We start from the raw sequence: 23,689 nt of genomic DNA on the forward strand, positions 1-23,689 counted from the left end.
GTATATCCTCATTAAGCCAAAACATGTGGAGATATAACTTGGCCATCACCTGGCCCTATGTTGTTCGACATGCCCTTCCTTTGTTGTGGTGTTGTGTTAATCTTTGTTATAATTCAAAGAAGGCGTCACACTGCACTATTACGTAGCTGGTGCATCGATCGCTACCCTGCTTGTACCCCGCCTGTGAGGTAAGGGTAACAGCAGCAAACCGCCCCATCCCCAGTTGGACCCCTTGGTGGAAACAGGGCTTATAAGCTGACTGGTGCAGTGTGGCACTGATGGATGCTCTTCTATAGGGTTATCCATAACTTACAGAAGTTTGGAGTACAGTAACTTTGAATCTGCTTTCTCTGCTTGTTACCTGTCCAGTCCAAGCTTCTTGTCCCCAGTTTGATAGCCAGATCCCAGGATTGGGAATGATGAAGATGACTCGCTGGCCTACACAAGATTTTCTTGACTTTACAGCTTAATTTTGACTCTAGCTGTAAGACCTCAGATAGATGCTCTGCACCTGAAACATTATGCCCAGTAAAGCCAGCTGGACACTTCAGATGTACTGCAGTTAAAATGTAAAAGTATCTAAGAACTACTGATAGAGTTAAAAAAACAAACAAAAGACAAACCTCTTTAGTATTTGGAAGACTTGTGCGTGAACCTAGTTAATGTCTGTTAATGTCAGAGCTTTCCCAGAGGTAAAAACCTGCAACAGTTTATTTAACAAAGAGCTGCAAGTTTGTTTAACTGAAATTAAATATGCATGTGTTGAAATGAGGTATTACCATAACAAACCCTGCATATCCATGAGATGTGGTTATTTATCTCGGCATTGCATGCACTTAGCTGCACGTGTGGGTTCTCTTTACAATCTACGTACCTTCCCTTAAAAGCTATGAATAGACAAATTAATGGAATGAAATCCTCGTGCACAGATGCACAAAACAAAGAGGAACTTCATGCTGAAATGAAAGGTTGCTTACATGTGAGAAAGGATGGTAAATTCCTCTTCTGCACAGCAGGCTCTTCCTGTAATTTCTCACTTTTGAATCAGCCTTTTGTCCTTTTTGTCTTTTTGTGTTCAAACTTTATTTCCTGAAATCTAACGTACACGTTTCTCAGGATTCCTGCGGATGCTCAGTTTTCTGCAAACTCGTTAGCTGAACATGTGTTGACTCATAGTGGCTGCAGCTGAAACGTCTGGATTCTGGTTCTGATGCTCCAGTGATGCCAGAGGGGTTTAATAAAGTCTCATTTTGTTTTATCTGATCACAGTATTGCCAGGTATATTTTTCTTTGTTTGGGTCTCCAGACAGTATGAAGTGTGACAACATCAGCTGACTCAAATGAACAATCATAAGTTGGCCAAAGTGAATGCAGTATTTTCAAGGGAGTTGTTTACCTCTTCTACTCCAGTTGGTGGACGAAAAAGCCAAACTCCAACTTTTTTCTGGTGTATTCCAGCTTTTTGTGAATACGACAGATTGAAGTACCTCAAATGTTTTCTACTTTAGATTTGTAGAAGATTTATGTGCTATGAAAATTTTAATTCCCTTGTGTTACATCACTTTTTCATGGTTTGGGAACCTTTTTTTTTTTTTTAGGGAAATAAGTGTTGATGTTGAATCTTGGATTTCAGCTGTTCAACATTTTGTGGTTGCCGTTGATGCTCCACACATTTTCAAGATACCGTTGGAAGTCATGCAGAATGAAGTCTGTCATTATCCTGTAGAAATAATCATGAACCTCTGGGAAAGATGATGGGAGCAAATGTCTCTCCAAAATTTCCCCAAAATTTGGTATATAAAAAAACATTTCCTTTTATACCCAATCCTGACACCCATACCAGTCACTAGTTAATTTGCTGATGGAGAATCCTACAGAAAACTATAACTGGAACCTTTATATCTTTCTTTTTTTTTTTTTTTTTTTTGCTGTCATCAAACTTTAAATATGTTTATACTTTGTACAACAATGAATTTGATAATGGTGGCAGGTTCAGTCAAGGATGACAGAAAATAATTTCTTTGGCCTTATTAAATAAAGTTTTAAACAAATGATCAAAATACAGATTTAAGTTTATATTGTCTTTAGAGACCCAACTTCTTTTAACTGTGGGTTTATTGAATAATGAGAAGAGCTTTTAACATGAAATATGTTGTTCCTCAAAAGGTCAAATTTACATCTAAAAGCAGAACAAATGACAGGGTGTTACAAAGACTACAATACAGTTTAAACTTTTATACAGAAAATGAGCTTTTGAAAGATTATATTAGGTTTGCAGGTACAAAAAAGTAAATGTCAACAAAAAATATAAATATAAATATGGATAGGTTATTATCAGATTTGTGCACAAAGTGTGGAGAAAATTAAATCTAAAATCATAAATAGCATGAAACACAAGCCTTTGCATAAAATAAAGCAAATTAAAAACATTAACAACTTTCACAACCTACAATATCAATCCAGATCTTTTTTTTTTTCTTAACCCTGTCTTGTCGGCTGTTGTTGTGGTTATGTGATCCCAGACCAGCGGGTCCAGTCCTGCTGGGGCCTGCTGACAGGGACTCATTGTTTCACACAGTTTATGTGACAATGGTTTTATTAATGAAGGGGAGGTGTAATCATAAAATTTCAACAGTATGAGGTCTTTTTTTTATTTTTGGTTTGCACAATGAAATCCAAATCAGTCACTGAGTTAAAAGCCAACAGCTCTGAGCTTTATTGTTTTTTTTAACCGTTGGCCCCGTAATCAAGTTCTTAAAACAAAACTCCACCCTGAGTATCAAATCTTTCTTGAGCATTGAAAGGGGCTGATAAATATAGCTTTTAAAATGAATGTGATTCTATCCTAAAGTTTTAACCAGGACTGAACTTTTCAGGGCCTCTTTTGTCATGTTTGTGTTAATTTCATATTGTGGTAATTTTCAGTTTTGTACTTAAAATGCTTTGCTCCAGTCATGTTGTTGTAAAAGGTGCATACTGTAGTTTTTCTTGACAAAAAAGAGAATGGCCTTCCCTGAAAACAGGTTGCCTTGAAGATGAACGTCAGATCTCCACCTCCGGTCCTTCTGAGCTACTGTCCTGCAGGTTTTAGATGTTTCTGCGGCAACACACCTGACCGACAAATCAGTGAGTCATTAACAGGCTTATGCAGAACTTTATATTTGAATGATGTGCGTTATTATGAGGAAACATCTAAAACCTGCTGGACACTAACTCACAAGGACTGGAGTTGGAGATCCAGATATAACATGCACTAAAACCACAAAGTCCACATATCCAGCTTTTAAATGATGTAATGATATAAAGCCAGATTATTAATGTCTTCTTTGGCCTGAAGGATGCATCACGCCGCTAAAAAGAAATAAAAAAATGTGGGTAGTTTTACATTCTGTCTTTTCTTTTGGATAATATTAGAAACCAACGAGATAACCGTTAATAATTTAGTAACAACAATTAAATGATCAATACTTGAACTAGTAATGGGATAACGACTTACTTTTGTAATTACATACCCAAACAAAGTGTTAGAAATAACTCATGTAGGACTCTTGCCACAAAAATTTTAATAACATTCAATGTAGGCCTTGACAAATTGCTGAGAAAAAAGGGGTTAAATGAGCTGTAGCTCAAAGATTTTTGAAGAAGAATTTTCTTTGTGGAATATAAAATTTTAAGAAGTATTTGCATACAGCTAGGAGGTATTCCAGAGCCCGTGTAGGCATTTCCACCACATAATGATGTTTTTAAGAAGAGATGACTGAATGCTTGAAGATTTCAACTCTCATCCACAATCCTTGTATCTGATTAAATGATACAGTATTAAATGCTATGGTGTGATTATATTTTCATAGGACTGCTGTTTGGTGCTGCAGAGCTGAAGTAGCCTCTGACAGAATACAAAGTTTTAAATTACTATGTTCTGTGCAGTGTGAACAGTGTTGTTGGTGTTATCTATATGGTGTTATTTTATATTATAACCATTCTGTCTTATAGTTTATTATTTTATCATATTTAATCTGTTGTTGAGATTATTTGCAGATTATGAAATCTCCAAATTTTATTCTAATTTGGCATCAAGAAATATGATTCCTGAATAATTTTGCAAACTATTCTTTTGTCAAGAATTTAATGTGTCACTTTTCTGGTTAACAAGATAAATTGCACGGTGGTGGAGTGGCTTGTGGAGGCTGCTGGCTCGTTCGGGCTCACCTCCAGAAGGGTTTTGTTTCAGCTTTGGGCTTTTAAATGGACGGACTGCAGTTGGCATTCTGAAGTAGTGAGATTAATGGTTCAGTCTTTCAGCAGTGTTTTCTCAGTCACGCTGTTTTGATAGTGAATATTACTCTGTCAGGGGTTGCCAGAGACAACACACACACTGCTGAGGTTAATTCATGACAGCTCACATGAGCGAGCTACCTGATCCTCTCTCTCTCTCTCGCTCGCTCTCTCTCTCTCGCTCTCTCTCTCTCTCCACTTATGTCTCTCACCCTCTCTCGCCCCTGACCCACTTTGTTGTCCAGGGGAAGATGAACAACAAGTGTTTTGGGAACATTATGTCCTGACTCTCTCCCCCCCTCTCTCTCTCTCTCTCTCTATGCTGTTCCTCTCCACCCCTCCCTCCTCCAGCACTCCTCTGATGCTTGTCTTTCCTCCCGCCAGCCCCCTCATCAGTGCTGCCGCCACCGCCAGCCTTCCCCTCCCCATATAAGCAGAGGGTCGTAGCACGTGTTTTCCTCTCTCCAGCCTTGCTATGTGACCAAACGCAGCCTGAGGTGATGTTTGGAGGTGATGCAGTTTTACAGAGCAGGTTGAGACTGGTTTGGGGGCAGATATAGGTCTGCATAAACACACACATACATAGTCACACAGACACTGTTGCCAAGGCAGAGTGTCTAACTAAATGTGTGTACATTTAATCAAATTTTTTGTTTTTTGTTTTTTTTTTAGGTTTCATTGGAATTAAACTTTAAATTTTCATGCATAATACTAAACACGAGAAGTATATGACTGTTACTTCTCTAAAAGATCAAAACAAGTAAATAAATATAGCAGTTAGCTATTTATCTACAGATGTTATGCTAACTGAAAAAACTGCTGAGCTAGTGCTGTGGATAAAATTCACTGTTAGCAGCTTAAAAAAATCCCTTTTATGACGGTTGTGTTATTAGTAATGCTGGTTTAGCTTTGGAAAATAAGATGACTGTAGTTGATAACTGTGTTCAGACAGATTACTGTGAATGTGTGAAAAAAGTAAAAATTTCGGAATACGCGTTATCTTAATGCTCTTTGCAGTGTTCAGGAATCCGGAAGTTTATGTTAAGTTATGAGGTTGTAATAGTCATTTTCCGCCATCTTGGACCAAGGGATGCTGAATCTGCATACTGCATTAGTCAACAGAGGCAGAGGTCTATCAATGATTAAAATCATCATAACTCGCTGAATTTTCAATTGATTTGGTTTCTTATAAATGTCACACATAACAGATTTTTTTTAATATCATACACTTACACATACTCAGACACACACCCACATGCGTATTGAATTTTTTCTGCAATACTCAGCGAAATAATAATGGTGATACTCATATATGAAGTTATATTTGTGTTTTTATTATAAATCATATAAAATATAAATACATGAATAAAGGAATGAGTTAAAAAACAAACTTTGCAAAGATGGTCAGGAAAATTAAACCAGTTGACTATCTAGTCCTGTCAAGGTCCTCTGGTTTAAAATGACGGCTGCAGACGACTGAATAGTCCTTCGGCACAAATTCTCTCCTCCAGAGTGTTGCTACCCATGCTGCCTCCTCCATTTATCTTCTGGAAACCTACCATAGACTGTATATAAAAGATTACGGAGCCTCCGTGACATCACCCTTAGGTTTCTGAAGAGCAAAAGTGAAGCTCGTTGGGTGGTTCCCACCGTCGCCATCTTGGCAGCGTCACGCCTGCCGTTGCTCCCAGAAAATACAAAAATGGGCAAAGTTGATTGACATCTATCAAACTCCGATCTGCCTGTAGCTAAGAGCTAACTGAGCCAACTTGGATCTAACGTGAGCATAGAGGTAGGTGGGCTAAAGCTAAGGCGCATTGTTAGCCAACTAAAAACCGCCTCTAAAAAACTAAAAAAGCCACTCTCCCTTCTTGCCATGGATATTGGATACATGTCAGTCAAAAGACACACCCCTAATTATGCCGTATCTCAATATTAAATAACATCCAAATGGATGAGTATCTATCTATCTATCTGTTTGTCTGTCTGTCTGTCTGTCTGTCTGTCTGTCTGCCTGCCTGCCTGCCTGCCTGCCTGTCTGTCTGTCTGTCTGTCTGTCTGTCTGCCTGTCTGCCTGTCTGTCTGTGGTATACAATAACTGGTGTATTATTCTATAAATGTACTATAATAAATGTTAGATGTATGACATATGTCTTAGATTAAAGAGTAATTATAAGGAATCCCACATTTGTCAAAATTTATTTAGGATAAAGGTTTGATCATCTTCTTCCTCTGAGACTAAGTCATGTGATCGATACTGCTGAAGAAGTTAACAAAGCTTTGGCCTGTAATACATTAGTTTGTCATAACTGAAGTTTGATCTCAGATTTAACTAGGGAGAAAAAAACCAAAAACATTGTACTGTCACAAGTTGCTTCCCTCCTAATTTAATTAAAAGGAAAATGAGTGATTGAAACCTCTAGTTTATTCATTTTAATATCTTCCCACTCTGATCTGCCTCTCACGCCTTGATCCCTCTTCCAGTAGATAAATATACCAGTTACAACAGCTTATGAGTGTTTGTGTATTTGACCAGATGTGTGTTTGGAACATTTGGTCACCCAGAAGAGGGAATGGATGGGTGGAAAGATGGGGGTAAGGGAGAGGGAGACAGGGTTAGCTGTCACAGAGCACAGGGGTTTCTGCTGAGGACGTAATGGAAAAATCACTCAAGATTACCATGAAACACAGGAAATGCTCTCAATTCAGCCTGATTGCCTTATGTGTGTGCTACTGAACGTGTATGAGTGCTACTGAATGTGTGTGTGCTACTGAAAGAGTTTGTGCTACTGAACATGTGTGTGTGCTACTGAACATATGTGTGTGCTACTGAACGTGTGTGTGTGTTATTGACGGTGCTTCCAGAGCAGCTTCTGTTTATTGACAGTGTTTCTTGAGCAATATTGAAAAGTTTAAAGGTGATTCCCTTTGGTGAAACAACTGTGTGACATTAGGGCTGAATTTCCATACTATTGCTGTCAGGGAGTGCTGTTGCTGTGTAGGCATGTGCTTGGTCTACACTCATGTTTAGGAAAGCTGCGCTTTTCTCAGAAGCCAAAGTTTGCCTACAGAACAGTATGTTATAGCAGAAATCAGTGTTTATCACTTCACCTGTGTACAGCTCTAACATATGACATGGTTAATCATTGTTGATCATGGTGGTGGACCAACAGCCCCCTTTTCTACGTATTTCTGTTCATACTGACCTGTTGTAGGATGTGGAGTGACCCACTCTATTCTATTCTATTCTATTCTATTCTATTCTACAGTCATTTAGCAGACTTTTTTTTATCCAAAGCGACTTACATCTGAGAGTAAGAACAACACAAGCATGAAGTCAAACAAGATGGGACGTCATAGTTAAGTGGTAGTCAGACTGCTGTGAGTCCAGTTGGACCCAGGTGCTGTCATGTAGTGCTAGAGGCAGATCTTTTTTGTTTGTTTTTTGTTTTTTTTTTAAGTCTTTTGTTTAAATGCGAGAACACGATTTCATCACACAATATCATCTTGGGCATAAATTCACGCAGCTTATTCAGTACTCAGTTGAGCCAAAGAGCTGGACAAATCTTTCTAACTCATTCTGATGAGTAGAAGTTAAGCTAAGTGCGGAAATGCTCCTTAAACAGTTGCTCTTTAAAGTGGATAAAGACTCTGCGGTCAGACAGAGTTCGGTAGATTGTTCCACCACCGGGGAGAAGAGTCTAGCTACTGATTTTGCACCACGGTTTGGTGGGAGCACTAGGAGTCTTTCACTAGCAGAGCATTACAAGAGGGAGTGTAGCTCTGGATTAAGGAATGGAGGTAAACGGGAGCCGTTTGGGTTATTGTTTTGTAAGCCAGAAGCAGAGCTTTCAGTTTGATGCGCGCTGCAACTGGAAGCCAGTGAAGAGTGATTAACAACGGAGTGACATGAGCTCTTTTGGGCTGGTTGAAGACCAGACGTGTTGCTGCGTTCTGGATCATCTGCAGAGGTTTAACTGAGCAGGAGTAAGGAGTTGCAGTAGTCAATGCATGAAATGTGAAACTCTACTCCACCGTACTCTACTCTACTTCAACGTTGTTGCTGTGTAGGTGCTGCAGTCCCCTTCTCTCTGCATTGTACATACTATACATTTGGCATCAGTTAGTTTAATCTTGGTTTTAACAGGTTAAACCACTTTTACAAGTTTGTTGCAGAAGCATGAAGCTTGCATGCAACCATGCTGTGGGTGGTGGTTATGATGACTGACACCATTATATTGATTAAATAGCTTTGAAATGGATATAATGATGTCAGCTCATAGTTTTATCAATCAAACTTTATTTATAAAGCACTTTTCGTACAAAACAAATTGCAGTACAAAGTGCTTTACATTAAAAACAAATAAAAACCCATCTTCATCCATCAGGACGCCAAAACCACAAACCAACAAGTACACACACTAAATACACACACACAAACGGTACATGCTTCTCATGAACTAGTTCAAAGTTCAGTTCATTTCAGTTGTTTCAAGTTAGGCGTGAGAATGAAAGACTAACCTGTTGCTGGGAAGTCATACCCCTGATGGCTGCAGGCAGTGTGATACGGGTCGGTTTGGGCCTGTTGGCAGGAGGTCTCGCCCTTTCCTAATTTTTTTTTCTTTTTTTGAAATGTTGAGGGCTTGCAGATATCCTCTCAAACAGGATGGATGTTTCAACTCCACATGCCTCTTCAAATTAGAAGTTAATGAGGGTGACATTCTAATGATCTTTTTATATGCAGACAGACATAACTTAAATGTTAGATTTTTACTGTTGGAATCTTCTGCAGACAGTGCCTAATATTCCTGTAAGTAATAAGCACACAAAGCAGATAATACACTCCTTAACCTCCCCTTGCCATTTCAGAGCGGGCCGACGTTGTCATGGAAGATTGCCAGTGTTACATCAAAATCTGTTTCACGTCTTAATCTGTGACTGCAGGGGCGAGAGCGTACATTTCTCTGCATGTACGTCTTAGAAGACGAAAAAAGTTTTGAAAAGTCTGAGTTCATTGTAATGCAGGTACAGTAAAGTCACACATTCTGATGGATATTGGAAATGGTGACCTATGTCACTCCTCTTCTAGTCTGGACTGTTCCAACATAATATGTGACCCCCACACAGCCAGGATCCCAGAGGTCACCATTTCTGATAACTATCAGAATGTGTCACTTCACTGTACTTGCATTATAATGAACTCAAACTTCATTGTAAGTGTTTTCAAGAACTTGCAACAGCGTACATGTAGAGAAATGTACACTATCACCCCCTGCAGTCACAGATTCTGATGGATGGGTGACGGATTTTGGTGTAACACTGGTTTGTTTTGCTAGATTGTGCAATGCATGATGGGTAGCGTAGTGTGAAGCCGGTGTAGCGTCTGTGAAAATGTAGGCAGTGACTGTTACAGGACCTCTCATCATCCGAATGAGTTCACGTTCAAGTTAAATGTGCAAAACCATTGTGTTCAGTTCAGCATTACCAGAAAAGTGACCGTATTGAATAAACAATTCAGTTCTTGCAGAACAAAGCCACGCATACACACAACCACACGCATGTACATATGTGCACATGTTCTCTACAGCGCTGTCCTAACCCTCACCAGTTGTATTGGGCAAACTAAGGCACTGGGAATTCAGCTGACAAAAGAATAAAAAACAAAATAAAATGGATAAATAAATAATGATAAAAAATATATATAAAATTAGTGGCCAAAATGGACACTAGAAAAATAGAATGAAAAAATGGTATAAAAGACATGAGCTAAATACTGAAACAAGTTCATTAATAATGTGAAAACTGATATTACTGAATCCAACATCAGATACACTTTTTCTGTTTTCAGTAAAACGTGACATATTTTTAGCTTGTGTTGACGCCTTCATCATATCCCACAAAACATTTTCTCATAAATAAATATCAATCCATTAACTCTGCCGAACACCTGCAGCCTCTTAATATTGAATGTTCCCTATGCAAAGTGATGTGTAATACAAAGATTAACATCAGCAGCCATGTAAATTCAACCTGTAATGCATCCAGTTCGTACGCAGGCTTGTTGGCTTGCTGCAGGGGTGCAATTTAATGTTCTGGGAGTTGCCTGGAGGGAAGAAGGGGGGTCGGCGGTCTAATCTGTCGTCTGGGGAGATGCAGAACAAGCGCCGCTCTTTCCAATGTCAATGTGCCTTTTAGCAAGGCACCTCTCCAGCTGCTCTGCAGCACAAGACTGTGGTTGTTCTGGGTAGCAGAGAGTGGTGGGAGTTTTTGATTTCATGCAGAGTTCAGAAAAATGAAAGCAAACATGTTTTAGTGAAGAGCTGCATGAAAACCCTGAGAATGTTCTCTGGTTAAAAAAAAAAGAAAAAAGAAAAAAGAAAAGAAATATTAAATGAATGTAAGACCTCTTTATTGCACTTCAACCAAACTACATGGATTTGAATCTGGGAAAGATCAGGTTAAACATAAAGTTTGGTCATTTATGAGTTCAAAAACAGTAGAAAATAATCAGGATCATTGATCACATTCTGTATTTGCTGTAACCCGATTCTGACCTTTTATCATCCTATTAATACAAAAATTTGGCTCAAAGCCAGCTGTCATGCTTCACTACATCTGACACGCCATGATAGCATCCACTGAGACTGGAGGCGCATTAGCATACCATGGATGGCTTAACTTTGTACAGAATCCAGATACCTGCCATGACTGAGCTGTAGATAGCACGAAAGTCGGACAAAATGGTTTCACACAGAACACGAAGTAATGTACTGTAGGCTGCAGCTGGAGGCCTTAACTCTCTGATTCTGTCTGATGTACTGATGTCATTTTGCTTCACTACTGTGTAAAAGTCTTGCCCTCAATAATTTCTGGATATTCTAGAAAAAAATGAAAAGTTATGGGCTGAATATAAAGTCATAAAATTTTTGCAGTTGTAAATGAATGTTTGCAAATAATTTCAGAGTTCGTAACTGTCTTTAAAAATATATCTGCTCGCCTTTAAGAACCTGCAGCTGTGTGGGAGGACAGGAAGCTGTCTGTTCTGTGATTGGACAGTTTGATTTGTCATCATCCAATCAGATAGGAGTGTAAAGACAGGGACAAAAGTCCACATCTGCAACTTCAGAGTCTTGCACGCAGTGTCTCGCTTTGCATTTGTGAACAGATGTTGAGTGAATGAATGAATGAATGAATGAATGAATGAATTTATATATTTTGAATGACTGAAAGAGAAAACTATATTCAAAAAGAAAATAACAAAATTGAGTAAAAAAAAGAGTAATAATAATGTTGGATCATCAAATCAGAATATAGAGAAGTTTGAAAAAGGGGTGAAAATAAGTATGCACTTTATTTGGAATTCTATTCCCTTTCTACTCATCATTGTTTATATGGTAAATGGTAAATGGTCTGTATTTATATAACGCTTTTCTGTACCTGGAATAATACCCAAAGTGCTTTAGATTATATCAGATCATTTATCACAATCACTGATTCACACACACATTCATACACTGATGGCAAATATATATCTATTTACTACATAATATCCATATACTACATAGTTTTCCAAATTAATATATCTACAACCTAAATATACATATTTTGTGAATCTCACTTTGCATCTTGCCAGTGGCTGCTGAGATGCTGTCTGTCAATCATTTTTATCTGTGTATCCCGACCCGCCCGCTCTCTGCTCGCTGATCACCCCACACCTCCCACCCCAACCTTTGCAGTTTCGGGCATTTTTCAAAATATTGAAGTGTGTGGAGTTACGCAAAAAGAAAGGGTTGAGTTACACTTTAAGAATGGCTTTTTTCATTTCCTTGGCGACTATTTCTGATGAGGCTTCGGCCAATAGTAGATGGATGGATCTGAAGGTTCTGATGCATCCATAGTGCCAGGACTTTGCTTAGTTTGTTCTGAAGGCCATCACTTTCAGATGCTGTAGATTTCTTTTAGGCTTGCCATTTATTCTTTGGTCTTCCACTTGTTCAGTTTACTCAAATCTGTATTTATAAAAAAAGGACACACTGCACACCATGACAGGTTTTAAGCTAACATCTCTTTGGGGATCACCTTGTCATTGTCTGTCAAACTGTTTTGTCTTTACTGTTTTTCAAAGATGCAGCTGAAGAAATGTCCAAAGAAATAAATGCCTAAATTTATGACTGAGCCTAAAGACCCAATTTAACATTGGTTCTTGTTTGTTATGCGTCAACACAAAACTACTTCAGTTTTGAGACTTTTTTATGTTTGAAGGATTCAAAGGTTAGTGTTGAGAGGGTTAACAAACAAAAAGACACATTGCTCTGAAAATGGTCAAAAACAAGAAAATGCCCAAAGAGAAAGCTTCAGCAAGCTGAAAAACTGTTGCTCAGGACCACTTAAAAGCTTACAACACAGCAAAGTATAAAGAAATGATGGGGTAGGTTAAGGTCATTTTTATTAGGATCAATCAAGGAATTTAATTGAGAATTAGATTTAGAAAACAGGAATAATATTTGTAAAACAGATTTAGGTTTTGCAGTAGCTGTTAATCAGGATATTTTTTTTTGTTTGTTTGTTTTTAAGGTTACAGACTCAAAGCTAAACGTGATGGGACAGAAAAGGAACAAACTTTCCATCAGCCAATCACAGCAGCTCAGACACTGTTGTGAAACAGGCTTTTTTTTAAACGTTTTATTTTTGGGCCTTACAGAAACAGAACACTTGCATAACCTCTGGACTTCAGACGCATGCACGCTCCATGTCCTCTCCTGCTTCTCAGGGCGGCTGTACTTTCTGAAAACACCTCGGGCTGAATGGCTGCAACAAGGAGATGTTGACATTTTTCTAGCAACCAACCATCAAGCTGAGAGCGGCTGCATTCATGAGCGGCCCTGTCATCTGTCAACACCGCAGCTCTTATCTCTCAGACCGCTCTCTGTCTCTCCCTCTTCATATCGTTCCACCCTCAACTTTCTCCTTTGAGCCCCTTCCCATCCTCCTGCTGTATATTTCACCCTGTAATGACTAAAGACCCTGTGAGGATTTGGCTACATTTTAGAAGGTTATTACACTGAATTCCACCCCTCTCTCAAACATGTGGTCTTTAATGAGAAGCATCCATCACATAAGAACACATGAGATCTGGATTAAACTGAAACATTCAGGGTAAATAAAGAGTTCGTGCAGCCATTTGTACAAAAACCTCAACTCTTTTTTTTTATAGTTAACCATCCGTGTTAGTGTCATTTCTGCGTACACGAGAGGCAAAGATTCTCACGTTTGTGCTCCTTTTTCCCTACACCACCTGTCTGCTCTGCAGAGACTTGAAGCTGGACAACATTCTGCTGGATGCAGACGGCCACTGCAAGCTGGCCGACTTTGGGATGTGCAAGGAAGGAATCCTCAACGGAGTCACCACGACCACCTTCTGTGGGACGCCTGATTACATTGCACCAGAGGTAACAAAAAAATATGCTTGTACACAGGCCAGACTGACTTGACTCAGCAAAGCAAGGTTATTTATACAACTTATTTCATACCTTCACACCTTCATCAAGGTTGTATGACAACAATGTGCTTAAAATAAATAAGAACAGATTAAAAAAGTTAAAACTAATAAAAAAAATTAAAGACTTCTTGTATTTACACTGCATAAAATTTAAAATACAGAAAAAGAAACATGTTTTTAACCTAGGTTTTTAAAAGTCTCTACACTTGGGGCTAACCTAACCTCTACTGGGTGTTTGATCCATTTTAATTCAGTATAACAGCTAAATGCTGCATCTCCATGTTTACTCTGAACTCTGGGTTTTATCAGCTGACCCAAACCGGTAGACCTGAGAGTCCGACTCAGATTATACTCTGTAAGTATTCTGGACCCAAACTGTGATTTGTAGACCAGTAGCAGGACTTTAAAATCTATTCTGTAGTGAACCGGAGACCAGTGTAAAGAATCAGGTGTGTTGGGGCAGGGAAACATGTAAAACTAGCAGGATAGGATCCTTTGAGGACCAGGATTGGACAATCCCACAGTTGTTTGCATGCTACACTCAAAAAAGTGAAACTTACAAGAGTTTAAGATGTAATTTAAAAAGAAAAAAACATAAAAAAAAAAATCACATTTCAAAGATAAAAATAATTAAATCATGTGTGATGTGGATGAATTTTAACACCTTAACATTTGTTATATTCAGTCATGATAACATGATTCAGACCTGTGCCTCTCAGAAAGATGGTTTCGCAATACCTAAACTGGACCTGACATCACAATGTTGCCCATCAGATTACGATTTTCAGCCTGGAGTTCATATTACAGAATATTTTTTCTTGTAAACATGTTGGTAGGATTAAAATCTTGAATTTGTTAGCCTGTCTTCTTTGTAGAAATTGTGAAAAATTTTAGAAAATATGCTTTTAATAATTTTATTTCTCTGTGTGATTAGATCCTTCAGGAGCTGGATTATGGTCCGTCAGTGGACTGGTGGGCTCTGGGGGTACTGATGTACGAGATGATGGCGGGACAGCCACCATTCGAAGCCGACAACGAAGACGACCTGTTCGAGTCCATCCTCCATGATGACGTCCTTTATCCAGTCTGGCTCAGCAAGGAGGCCGTGTCCATCCTTCGAGCGGTCTGTGTTCCAAGATACTTTCTGTTTTGTTCACAGTGTTTCAGGGTCTCAAACCTCAATATAGCCTTGTTTCCACCAAAGGGTGTGGGTCAGGACAGGACGGTTCAGGTGTGGGTTTGTAAACAGTCATCTCCACAGCCAACCATAACCTTACCTGAACAACTGGGCCAAGTATCAGCCGCATAGTGATAGAGGCCTTAGCTATGTAATAGTATGACGCCAGTGTGACGCCTTCCTTAAAGTATAACCAAAACATTTAGTTTAGGAAGGGCCACGTTAGGTTCTCTCTGGACCGTCCTCCCCAATGATTCCGAGGAAAGTACGAACATCCACAGAATGATGCTTCATTTTAAACCGAGATTTAATCAACAAAAAGAAAATCTGTTGCTCTAAACAAGGAGCCGTTCCTGATTGTTTTTATGCCAGGTCGCTCTGGAAGTGACTTTCAATTCAACCAATTAACTGATTGCAGTGTGTCAAGGTCCACCCTTTTTGGTTGAATTGGGTAGATTGGTATCCCAACGGAAGAGTCCCAAAAACGTAGGATGGGTCGGATATTATGGTACCCTTTGCAGTTTTCCCATGTGGAAACACAAAAAAGTGTCCCAACTGCTTCAGATGGTTCAAAGTGTCATTTTCTGGTTCATTAAATCCACAAAAGTACAGCCCCATCACCAAACCAGGAAACGTGAAATAGTACTTTATATTAACTATAACTCAAACCAATTTTTTAGAGCGCATGCAGAAGTAGATCACACCATGTTGGATTGCTCGCCGTTAGATTTGTTTTGATAATCTAAAAACTTGGTCAGCATAGTTAAATCTGAAAGAAGAGGAGATGATAAAAGAGAGCAACTGTTTTTGGAGAAAATGAGAAACATGAACAAACTAAGATCATACAGATCCATATGGTGGGATGAATCACTGCACTAACTCCACCCACATTCCTGCAGACTGTAAACTGTATTTTCGGATTGATTTGATGCTCCCATTTCTGCTCCTTTATGTTGTCATACACAGCCTTCACACTTCCATTTGTCTCTGGTTTGTTCCTTTCTGGTTGCATGTCAGCTATACTGCTCAACACACAAAAGTCTGCATATCTGTATTCTGCATTGAGCATAAAGGACCTTAAGAGAGCAGTGAAGTTTGAAACAGACATACTTATTTACGTATATGAAAAGGGAGCATAAATGGCCCTCAACTGTCCTGGATGTCTGCTCCATGTAGATGCTAACGCCTGCGGTAGTTGAGCACTTGCAGTGAGCGTTGTGACGGTGTTGCATCGACTGTTTGTAGCTTTCTGTTACAAGAGATGTCACACTACAAACACAGACTGAATACTTGTGACAAACACCAGGGGAAACATGGCAGATCTCCGCTGCTTCTTACAGTAAAACCACAAGGAGTTAAGCAAAGAGCTCCTAAAATCTTGTGTTTACTAACGTTTTATTAAACCAAATAAACTTATAAGACCAGTAAGAATGTAAGCTCAGTCATAAAAGGAATGAAAAATGATAAAATCAGGGAGGCTAAAAAGTTTTCACTATAAAAGCGCATAGAGGTCCAGATGGTCCCTGCTACCGGGATCCTTATCCCCCCACCTTGGATTTCTGAATTAGACGGGAGAGTTCTGCCAGTACGCTGCGTCTGCACACTAAACCATGACAGCCTTTCCTTGACAGGCGTTGCTAAGGCTCTGATCCATAATTACACACCAGGCAGAACTTCCTGCTCTGCCTCTGCGTGTCTTCAGCGTAGCAACACCGTCCTTCTTTCCTCCGCAGTGTAACCTCGTCTCCGCCGTGTTCCGCTCCCTCGTCCACGTTCTGAGTTCGCTTTGCACTGCTTCCAACCTCTTTCACCCTCAGTTGTATCATCGCCCTGTTTTCCTGTCACAGGTCCTCCTTTATTTCCAGGTACTGCCTTCTGGGCCCTGCTCACTCTGGCTGCTGATAGCCCCGTTACTCCATCACAGGTACAAGTAGTTTTCCCAGTCAGTCTGTAGGCTAAAAGTAAGTGACTTTGCATGCAATTAAAACCAGGTAAAAGCTAAATAAAAAACACATGCCATAGATATAAATAAAACTATATCAAAACCAGATAATTAAAGAAAACCTCTAATAAATAAAAACAAGCAATAAAAACCACAATGCTCACCTTAATCCTGCCACTGTTATGATCCAGCTCTTGCTGGATCTCCACTGAATGCATGAACTTGTCTGATTTCTAAGGCAACAGCACGTCTCTTTGTTAACAATAATGGTGGATATTAAAACATGGAGCTGCATGGCAACAAACTAGCCCACTGAACAGAAATTAATAGCACCTTAGTGGATGTGTAGCTTCAAGGGCAGGCGGGGGGCATCTGCTCAACACATTGCAAACTATGCGCTTGAAACACCACCGAGCAAAGCTTGCCCTGGCAGTTGTAGTGAAGCTGTTCATCTAGTATAGCAGGAAAAAAACAACATTCATTTAGAGTGTATGTGTATTAACTGCTAATGCTGTGAATAAATGAAGCTCCAGAAACACAATGTCATTCATATGTTGCAAATATTAATTAAATAGTCTCTAACATTAACGTTAAGTCACACTATTACTTACTTTTAATTGTGTAATTTTTTTATGCCTTCTGAACGGAGACCTTTCTGCTCTCGGAACTTTTAGAGGTGATGGGCAGTGTGTGGTAAGTCTCTTTCAATAGGTAGAAGTCATCCATGTTTCCCACAAAGAAGAACTACAAAACCCACAAAAACTACTTCTGTAATGTGACCAACCACAATCCTCCACGTAATCGTGCCAACGTTCAACCAATCACTTACTGGGACGTCGTCGGCAGATGCAGGGCCCTGAGCAGATCTGACTACCCGAGCACATCTGGCACCTACGCCGGCCTGTGGTGGTCCCTCGCTGCACATCGTCCTCTCTCTGCCCTCTTTCATGTCAAGCACTGTTCAAATAAAAAATACTCCTGCTGGAAAGACTTGGGGCCTCAGTGACGTATGTGGTTCTGTAGTGACTCTCTGGCCTGTTTAAAATCAGTTCTTGGAAAGTTGCAAAGTTGAACCAGTTCCAAACTGGCACCAGCACCAGGCTCCATTGTTCTCCTCCAGCCCTTTCAGACCTGCGGGTCACTACTGGTTGAAAATTATCTCCAGATCATGTTGGGCCTCCTGTTCTCTGAGTTAGTCACATGTGAGTGAAGATTTGTTTTTGTTTTTTTTTCAGTGTTAATGTGTGTTTCCTGAACATGAGATAATCCCTCTTTTTACTTTAGTTGTGTTGTGTTTCCTTGTGTGTGTGTGTTTGTGTGTGTGTGTGTGTGTGTGTGTGTGTGATGAAACTCCTCCATTTGTATATTTGTTCATGCAGTGTTTCCATCACAAGCCTTGCGTTTACCTTGGCTGTTGGTGCAGTTTGACTGCAAAGCCTTGTGGGAAAGTGTGTGTGTTTATGTTGGACAGTGTCTTGGACCCTGACCAGTCACTTGACCGGAACTCTGGACTCTGATTGGCTATGTCGTCCAGCTGGAGGACTTTAAGCCACATGACAAACACTAATGTTGTAGTGCATGAGAACATTATCGCAGAAATGCTGACGCCACTTTGAAGATCTTTTCCTGAATTCACGTTTTATGTCGACTTCTAGAAGTTCTCGTTTCAACAAAACATGAACGAGAGTTATTTTATTTGCAACAACAACATTCAGGTGCCTAATGTTCCTGATGGCTGTTAGCTCAGTACATACAGCAAATGAGTAACATGGATTAAATCAAAAGGCTCTGGCTTTCATAGCAGATTCCAGCTCAAAGCAGAGAGCTGAATTGGGATTTGGATCCTGTACGAGCAAACGAAATCCTCCCAGGAGAAGGGGGCCAAAAAAAAAAAAAAAAAAAATGCAGATCCTTATTCATGCTGGAACCACAGGGATGGAAACTACAAATGATATTATAGGAAGATTAAAGCAGGCCTTTATTGTAGAAAAGAACAGCTGGATGAGTCTAACATCTTGAAAATATTTCTATGTTGCAGATTTGTTGAACACGTTAAATGAAAGACAGGAAGAAGTTACAAAAACTGAAAAATTATTGCCTGAATGTTTGTAAGCAGGATTAAGAAACAGTCCCACTCTGAGGGCTCGAGCTTAAAGCTTAAAGAAGAACTTCCAGGTTTGGATGGCGGAGGAGAATTCAAGGGTTTGTGTTCAACAACAGTTTGTGAGAGAGGTAGAGCTTTTGTATCACCACCCCCACCCTCAAGAGAAAACAAACAAACAAACAAAAAAAACAGCTAATATTAAATCATTTTATATACCATGCTGCTGAACTAAACATAATCCACACTGAGTGAAGCACATACTGAGGCTTGTCTCGTTTACAGTGAGTGGAGTCATCGACGACGTTCGAAGTTTCGAAGTTTCAGGAAGTGGTTCGAATTTTGCTGAGATGTATAAACAAATATGAAGCCAAATAAATTTCCTCACAGTTACATATAGTTTTTAATAGAAACTAATAAAACATCCCCTTACATCTGTTGCACTTTAACTTCCATTCATAACTGCACCCTGTCAATATAACTTAAATATTGATGAAAAACAGGAGATTCACAGTGTGTTTTATTACCACATGTCACTGAATATATTCATTAGCCAAGATACTCTTATGTACACTTTTTACTTACAAGCACAAGCATGATAATAAAGGGAGACAAAACACATGGTTTTAATAGGGTATCATCTTAAAGTTAAAAATGTTAAAAATGGGAAGAGGGTTGGTTGTCCACATGAAGCCTCGAGAAATTAACCTTTTTGTGACCCAATTCACTCGAAAGCTTCATGAAAAAAAATCATCTTGAAATGGAGAAGCTCAAACATCTAACGAGGACACGGAAGGAAAACAGAGAATGCAGTATTTTGTGTTTTTACAAAGAAAAAGCGACAGAATTGTATCCCAGACTCGCGTGTTTTTATACGCTTATTTAAGCCTGTATGTGCAGGAGTTAGCAGAAAGCTAAAAGGAGGGGGTCAAGAGGGGGATATCATGTTCAAGAAAAAAAGGTTTGCACGCGTGAGATGATTGTCCAGAGAAGCTTCTGAATGGTGTGTTCAGTCAGAGGCTTCTTCAAGTAGCTTCAAGACAGAAAGATGGCAGCCATCACCCTCCAGAACAAAAAAAAAAAAAAAAAAAACTACATCATTTCTCCTCGGAGGATTAATGATGTACTTTTAGTTTTCTTTAGTTTAGTTTAATTCCAGATACATTTTTTTGTGGAGAGCTAGCCAAGATCAAATTAATATAAGCTGCTAATTTTCACTTAGAATGAAAAGTAAGTAAATATTTATATTCAACAAAAATTTGACCAAATTTACTCAGACTGAATAATTCTGTTTAGACGTGTGGATCTTAAATCCTGTTGTGCCCTATGAATCTGGATTGTGGAGGAAACCAGCAAAATATCCTCTGCTGCTCAGTTTAGTTTAGCTCTCATGTTGTGAAGTCAAAGTCCACCTGAGTTTGAGTTATTAGTAAATAAAGATTAAGTGCGTCAGTGTCGCAAACGCTGCTGCTCTGTGACATCCTTAAATTCTCTCAACGTGGTTGTTTTTTATTTGCAACAAATGATTTTAACTGCTTCCTGCTAGTTTCTGAGTTATCAGCTGCAGTAATCAGGAGGAAACATGATGTCCTTCAGACAAATGGAAACATATTAATAGATTTGTCTTGAAATGGAAAATATAATTAAACTTGCCTGCTCTGGACCAAATTAGAAGCTGCAAATTGAACAAAATTGTTTTGTTTTTTATTTATTTATTTATTTTTTATTGAGCATCAGTTGTACACAGCATGTATATAGACACAAAGGAAAGGATAAGAAAACTATTATTGGAGCAAATCGTTATTTTAACACTCTCCCACCCTCAGGAGCATAAGAAAACTAGAAAACATAAGAAAGGGAGTATATACACAGGCTCAAAATCACTAAGGCTGCACACTACACAGTACTTATGGTTCACATGGATAAATAAATCACAAATGCATGTGCAAGAGGAGTTGCTAAATGGTAAACAGAATGGTTTTTTACATCATAAAAGCCCATTATCCTGCCATAAAGCCATCTGTGTTCATATTTAGTACAAAATGTGACTTAATGTGTTCACATTTAAATATATTGCAAGTCTTTAACCTCACAGTCCAGGACAAAAAGCCAAACATAGGCTGTGTGCTTTTATTAGAGGCTTTTGATATGATGAAAAGAAAATGTTAGTGGAGGATAAAACCTGTAGATGCCACTAAATCATACACACATCTTACACTTCATATTCATATCAACCCTTCTCTTCTCTTTCCTCTTTTACTCTTCTCCTTTTTTTAAAATCCCTTATCAGTTCATGACGAAGAGTCCTAACAAGCGTCTGGGTTGCGTGGTGGCTCAGGGTTTGGAGGAGGCAATTAAGCTCCATCCCTTCTTCAGAGAGATCGACTGGACGATGCTGGAGCAGAGGAAGCTCAAGCCGCCGTTCAGACCTCGCATTGTGAGTTTGCACGCTGTAGAAACACACCTCAGTTTTTCATGCTTTGCAAATCTTTGTTTGTTACTTTAAATATTTTTATACAAGCACGGTGAGCACAACAAACTGCTTAAGTGGTGATGTGCACAAATAAAAAAATTTACAGAATCAGGACTTGATCTAATTTTACATCGGAAACAGCAAATGTGATGATAAAACAGTAGACAGTTGGGGAGATTTATGGTTAACACAGGAGGACCAGACTGAGTGAAATTTTTATTTTGTTTTTATTTCATTTCTCTCATAATTCCAACATCGGTCCTCCAGGGCTGCTGTCCTGCAGGTCCGAGATGTTTCCTGCTGCAGCTCACCTGATCCAGATTTTTGGGTCAACGCTTGGGTTGCACTTGACAACAGGGTGTTGAAGAGAGTCATTTAATTAGAATTAAGTTTGTTGGAGCAGGGAAACATCTAAAACCTGCTGGACTGTGGCTTTTGAGGACCAGAGCTGACCAGCCCTGCTGTAATGATTTAACGTGTTATGTCAAGTTGTCCTATACCTGAAATGTGCTGTACAAACAACCTCGTCTTCTCTACAGAGGGAAGAGCTCTTTATCTTGTTGTTGAGAAGTATTTATCAAAGGTCCACAGGCTGAAATCCACCAAATGAGACATTATCTATTGTTTTTTCTTACAGAAAACCAAAAGGGATGTGAATAACTTTGACCAGGACTTTACGCGTGAAGAACCTGTCCTGACGCCGGTGGACAACAGCATCATCAAGCAAATCAACCAAGATGAGTTCAAAGGATTCTCCTACTTTGGAGATGAGACAGCAGCCTAGATGCACACTGACAAACACACACAGGTTAAACACACCACACCCAACAACCTTCAACAACACAAACACAAACACAAACACAGCCTCCTCAACCGCTGCAGGAGGTAGACCAGATCGTTTGCATTTCTCATCCTGGATTCTGTTCTTGTGGTTAGTTCAGACGCAGACCATTTCACCATTTTGCTTCGACAGCATGTGCGTGCAGGTCAGTCTCAGTAAGAATTTACAGCTGCTCCAGATGTTCTGATGCTGAACAGAACCCGATGAGATGTGGACACATCTGCGGCTGCTGGTGTGTGTGTGAGAGAAAATTAATGTGTGCATGCATGCGTTGTTGCTTACCTCGACAAAGAGACTTTCATTCCGTAATACGATGTGCTGTATCCTGTCATTTCTGTTCCAAGAATGTTTTCTCTTCCCTAAACGTGTATGTGAATAAAAAATGAAACAATTATTGTATTTAAAGTTAAAACGGGCTTGAAAAGTACTTCATTCACTTTGAAACAAGACAAGGAGAGGCAAGAATATAAGGATTTAAATCATGATGACATGAGAAGTTTGGTCTCAGCTTTTGTCAAATTAGCAACTTAAAAATTTATCTTAGAACCACAGCAGCAGCACATCTGCATTTTGAGCTTTACTTCAGTATTTATTTAACTTTTGTAGAGAGAAGGCTGTGCTCTGCCTGTTATCTCCTGACACTGATGATCCAGCTCTTCAGTTAAAACCAAATGGTACCATTAGCTGTCAGCTAACAGACCTACTGTAGCTTAACACTGGAAGGGTCCATTGTTTTGGGAAGGTATACTTAGTGTTAACAAGCAGGTTTAAATAGAATATGATACTTGACACTTGTCCAGTGACGTCCAAGAAAATCTGAAATCTGAATAGTAACTGTTAGCTGCCAGGGGCCCGTACTCTGAAGCAGGATCTGACGAAGAGGGAAAAATTGAAGATTGAATTCTGGGTTTTTCTCACTGAGATGTATCACCATGGCAACTCATGATGGAAGATAAGAGATGTGACATGAAAGCACCATCTCCTGACCATTTCACTAAATGAAGGGTGTCTTTGAGAAATAGATCTTAGTAGAGAAAAATTCTTCTATTTTTTTCTTTTACAGAAACAAATTATGTTAAAGCTTGTCTTTTTAATCTCTAATATACAGAAGCATATTGCATTCAGTTGGAAAAAAAAGGTTTTGTTTTTGTGAATTATTAAACAAAAAAAGGCTGTATGGTTTTTCTGAAATAACGAGATAATTAAAAAAATGGGCCTTTGTTTTAATGGTCTTATTATAAGCTGAGCACATTATCTAAAAAAAAGAAAAACATAAAACAGCATTTATATATATATATATGTATATATGTATATATATACATATATATATATATATATATACACATATATACATATAAAGCCTCGTTTCCACCAATGGGTG

At 39.1% G+C, this 23,689-nt stretch overlaps 1 protein-coding gene across 2 annotated transcripts in view; it reads left to right on the plus strand.

Annotated features, from left to right (window-relative positions):
* The window catches only part of LOC121655350 (protein kinase C epsilon type-like), a 101,937-nt gene extending 78,550 nt beyond the window's left edge, over positions 1-23,387 (plus strand). For both annotated transcript variants that reach the window (XM_042009933.1, XM_042009932.1), the window contains exons 12-15: positions 13,586-13,724; positions 14,709-14,897; positions 21,285-21,431; positions 22,105-23,387. In XM_042009933.1, the coding sequence (XP_041865867.1) occupies positions 13,586-13,724; positions 14,709-14,897; positions 21,285-21,431; positions 22,105-22,251 (622 nt within the window). In that variant the 3' untranslated portion in view covers positions 22,252-23,387. The remainder of the gene's footprint in view (positions 1-13,585; positions 13,725-14,708; positions 14,898-21,284; positions 21,432-22,104) is intronic.
* Positions 23,388-23,689: the final 302 nt, after the last annotated feature.

This window comes from Melanotaenia boesemani, chromosome 16, assembly GCF_017639745.1.
Source record: "Melanotaenia boesemani isolate fMelBoe1 chromosome 16, fMelBoe1.pri, whole genome shotgun sequence".
Classification (NCBI taxonomy): domain Eukaryota; kingdom Metazoa; phylum Chordata; class Actinopteri; order Atheriniformes; family Melanotaeniidae; genus Melanotaenia; species Melanotaenia boesemani.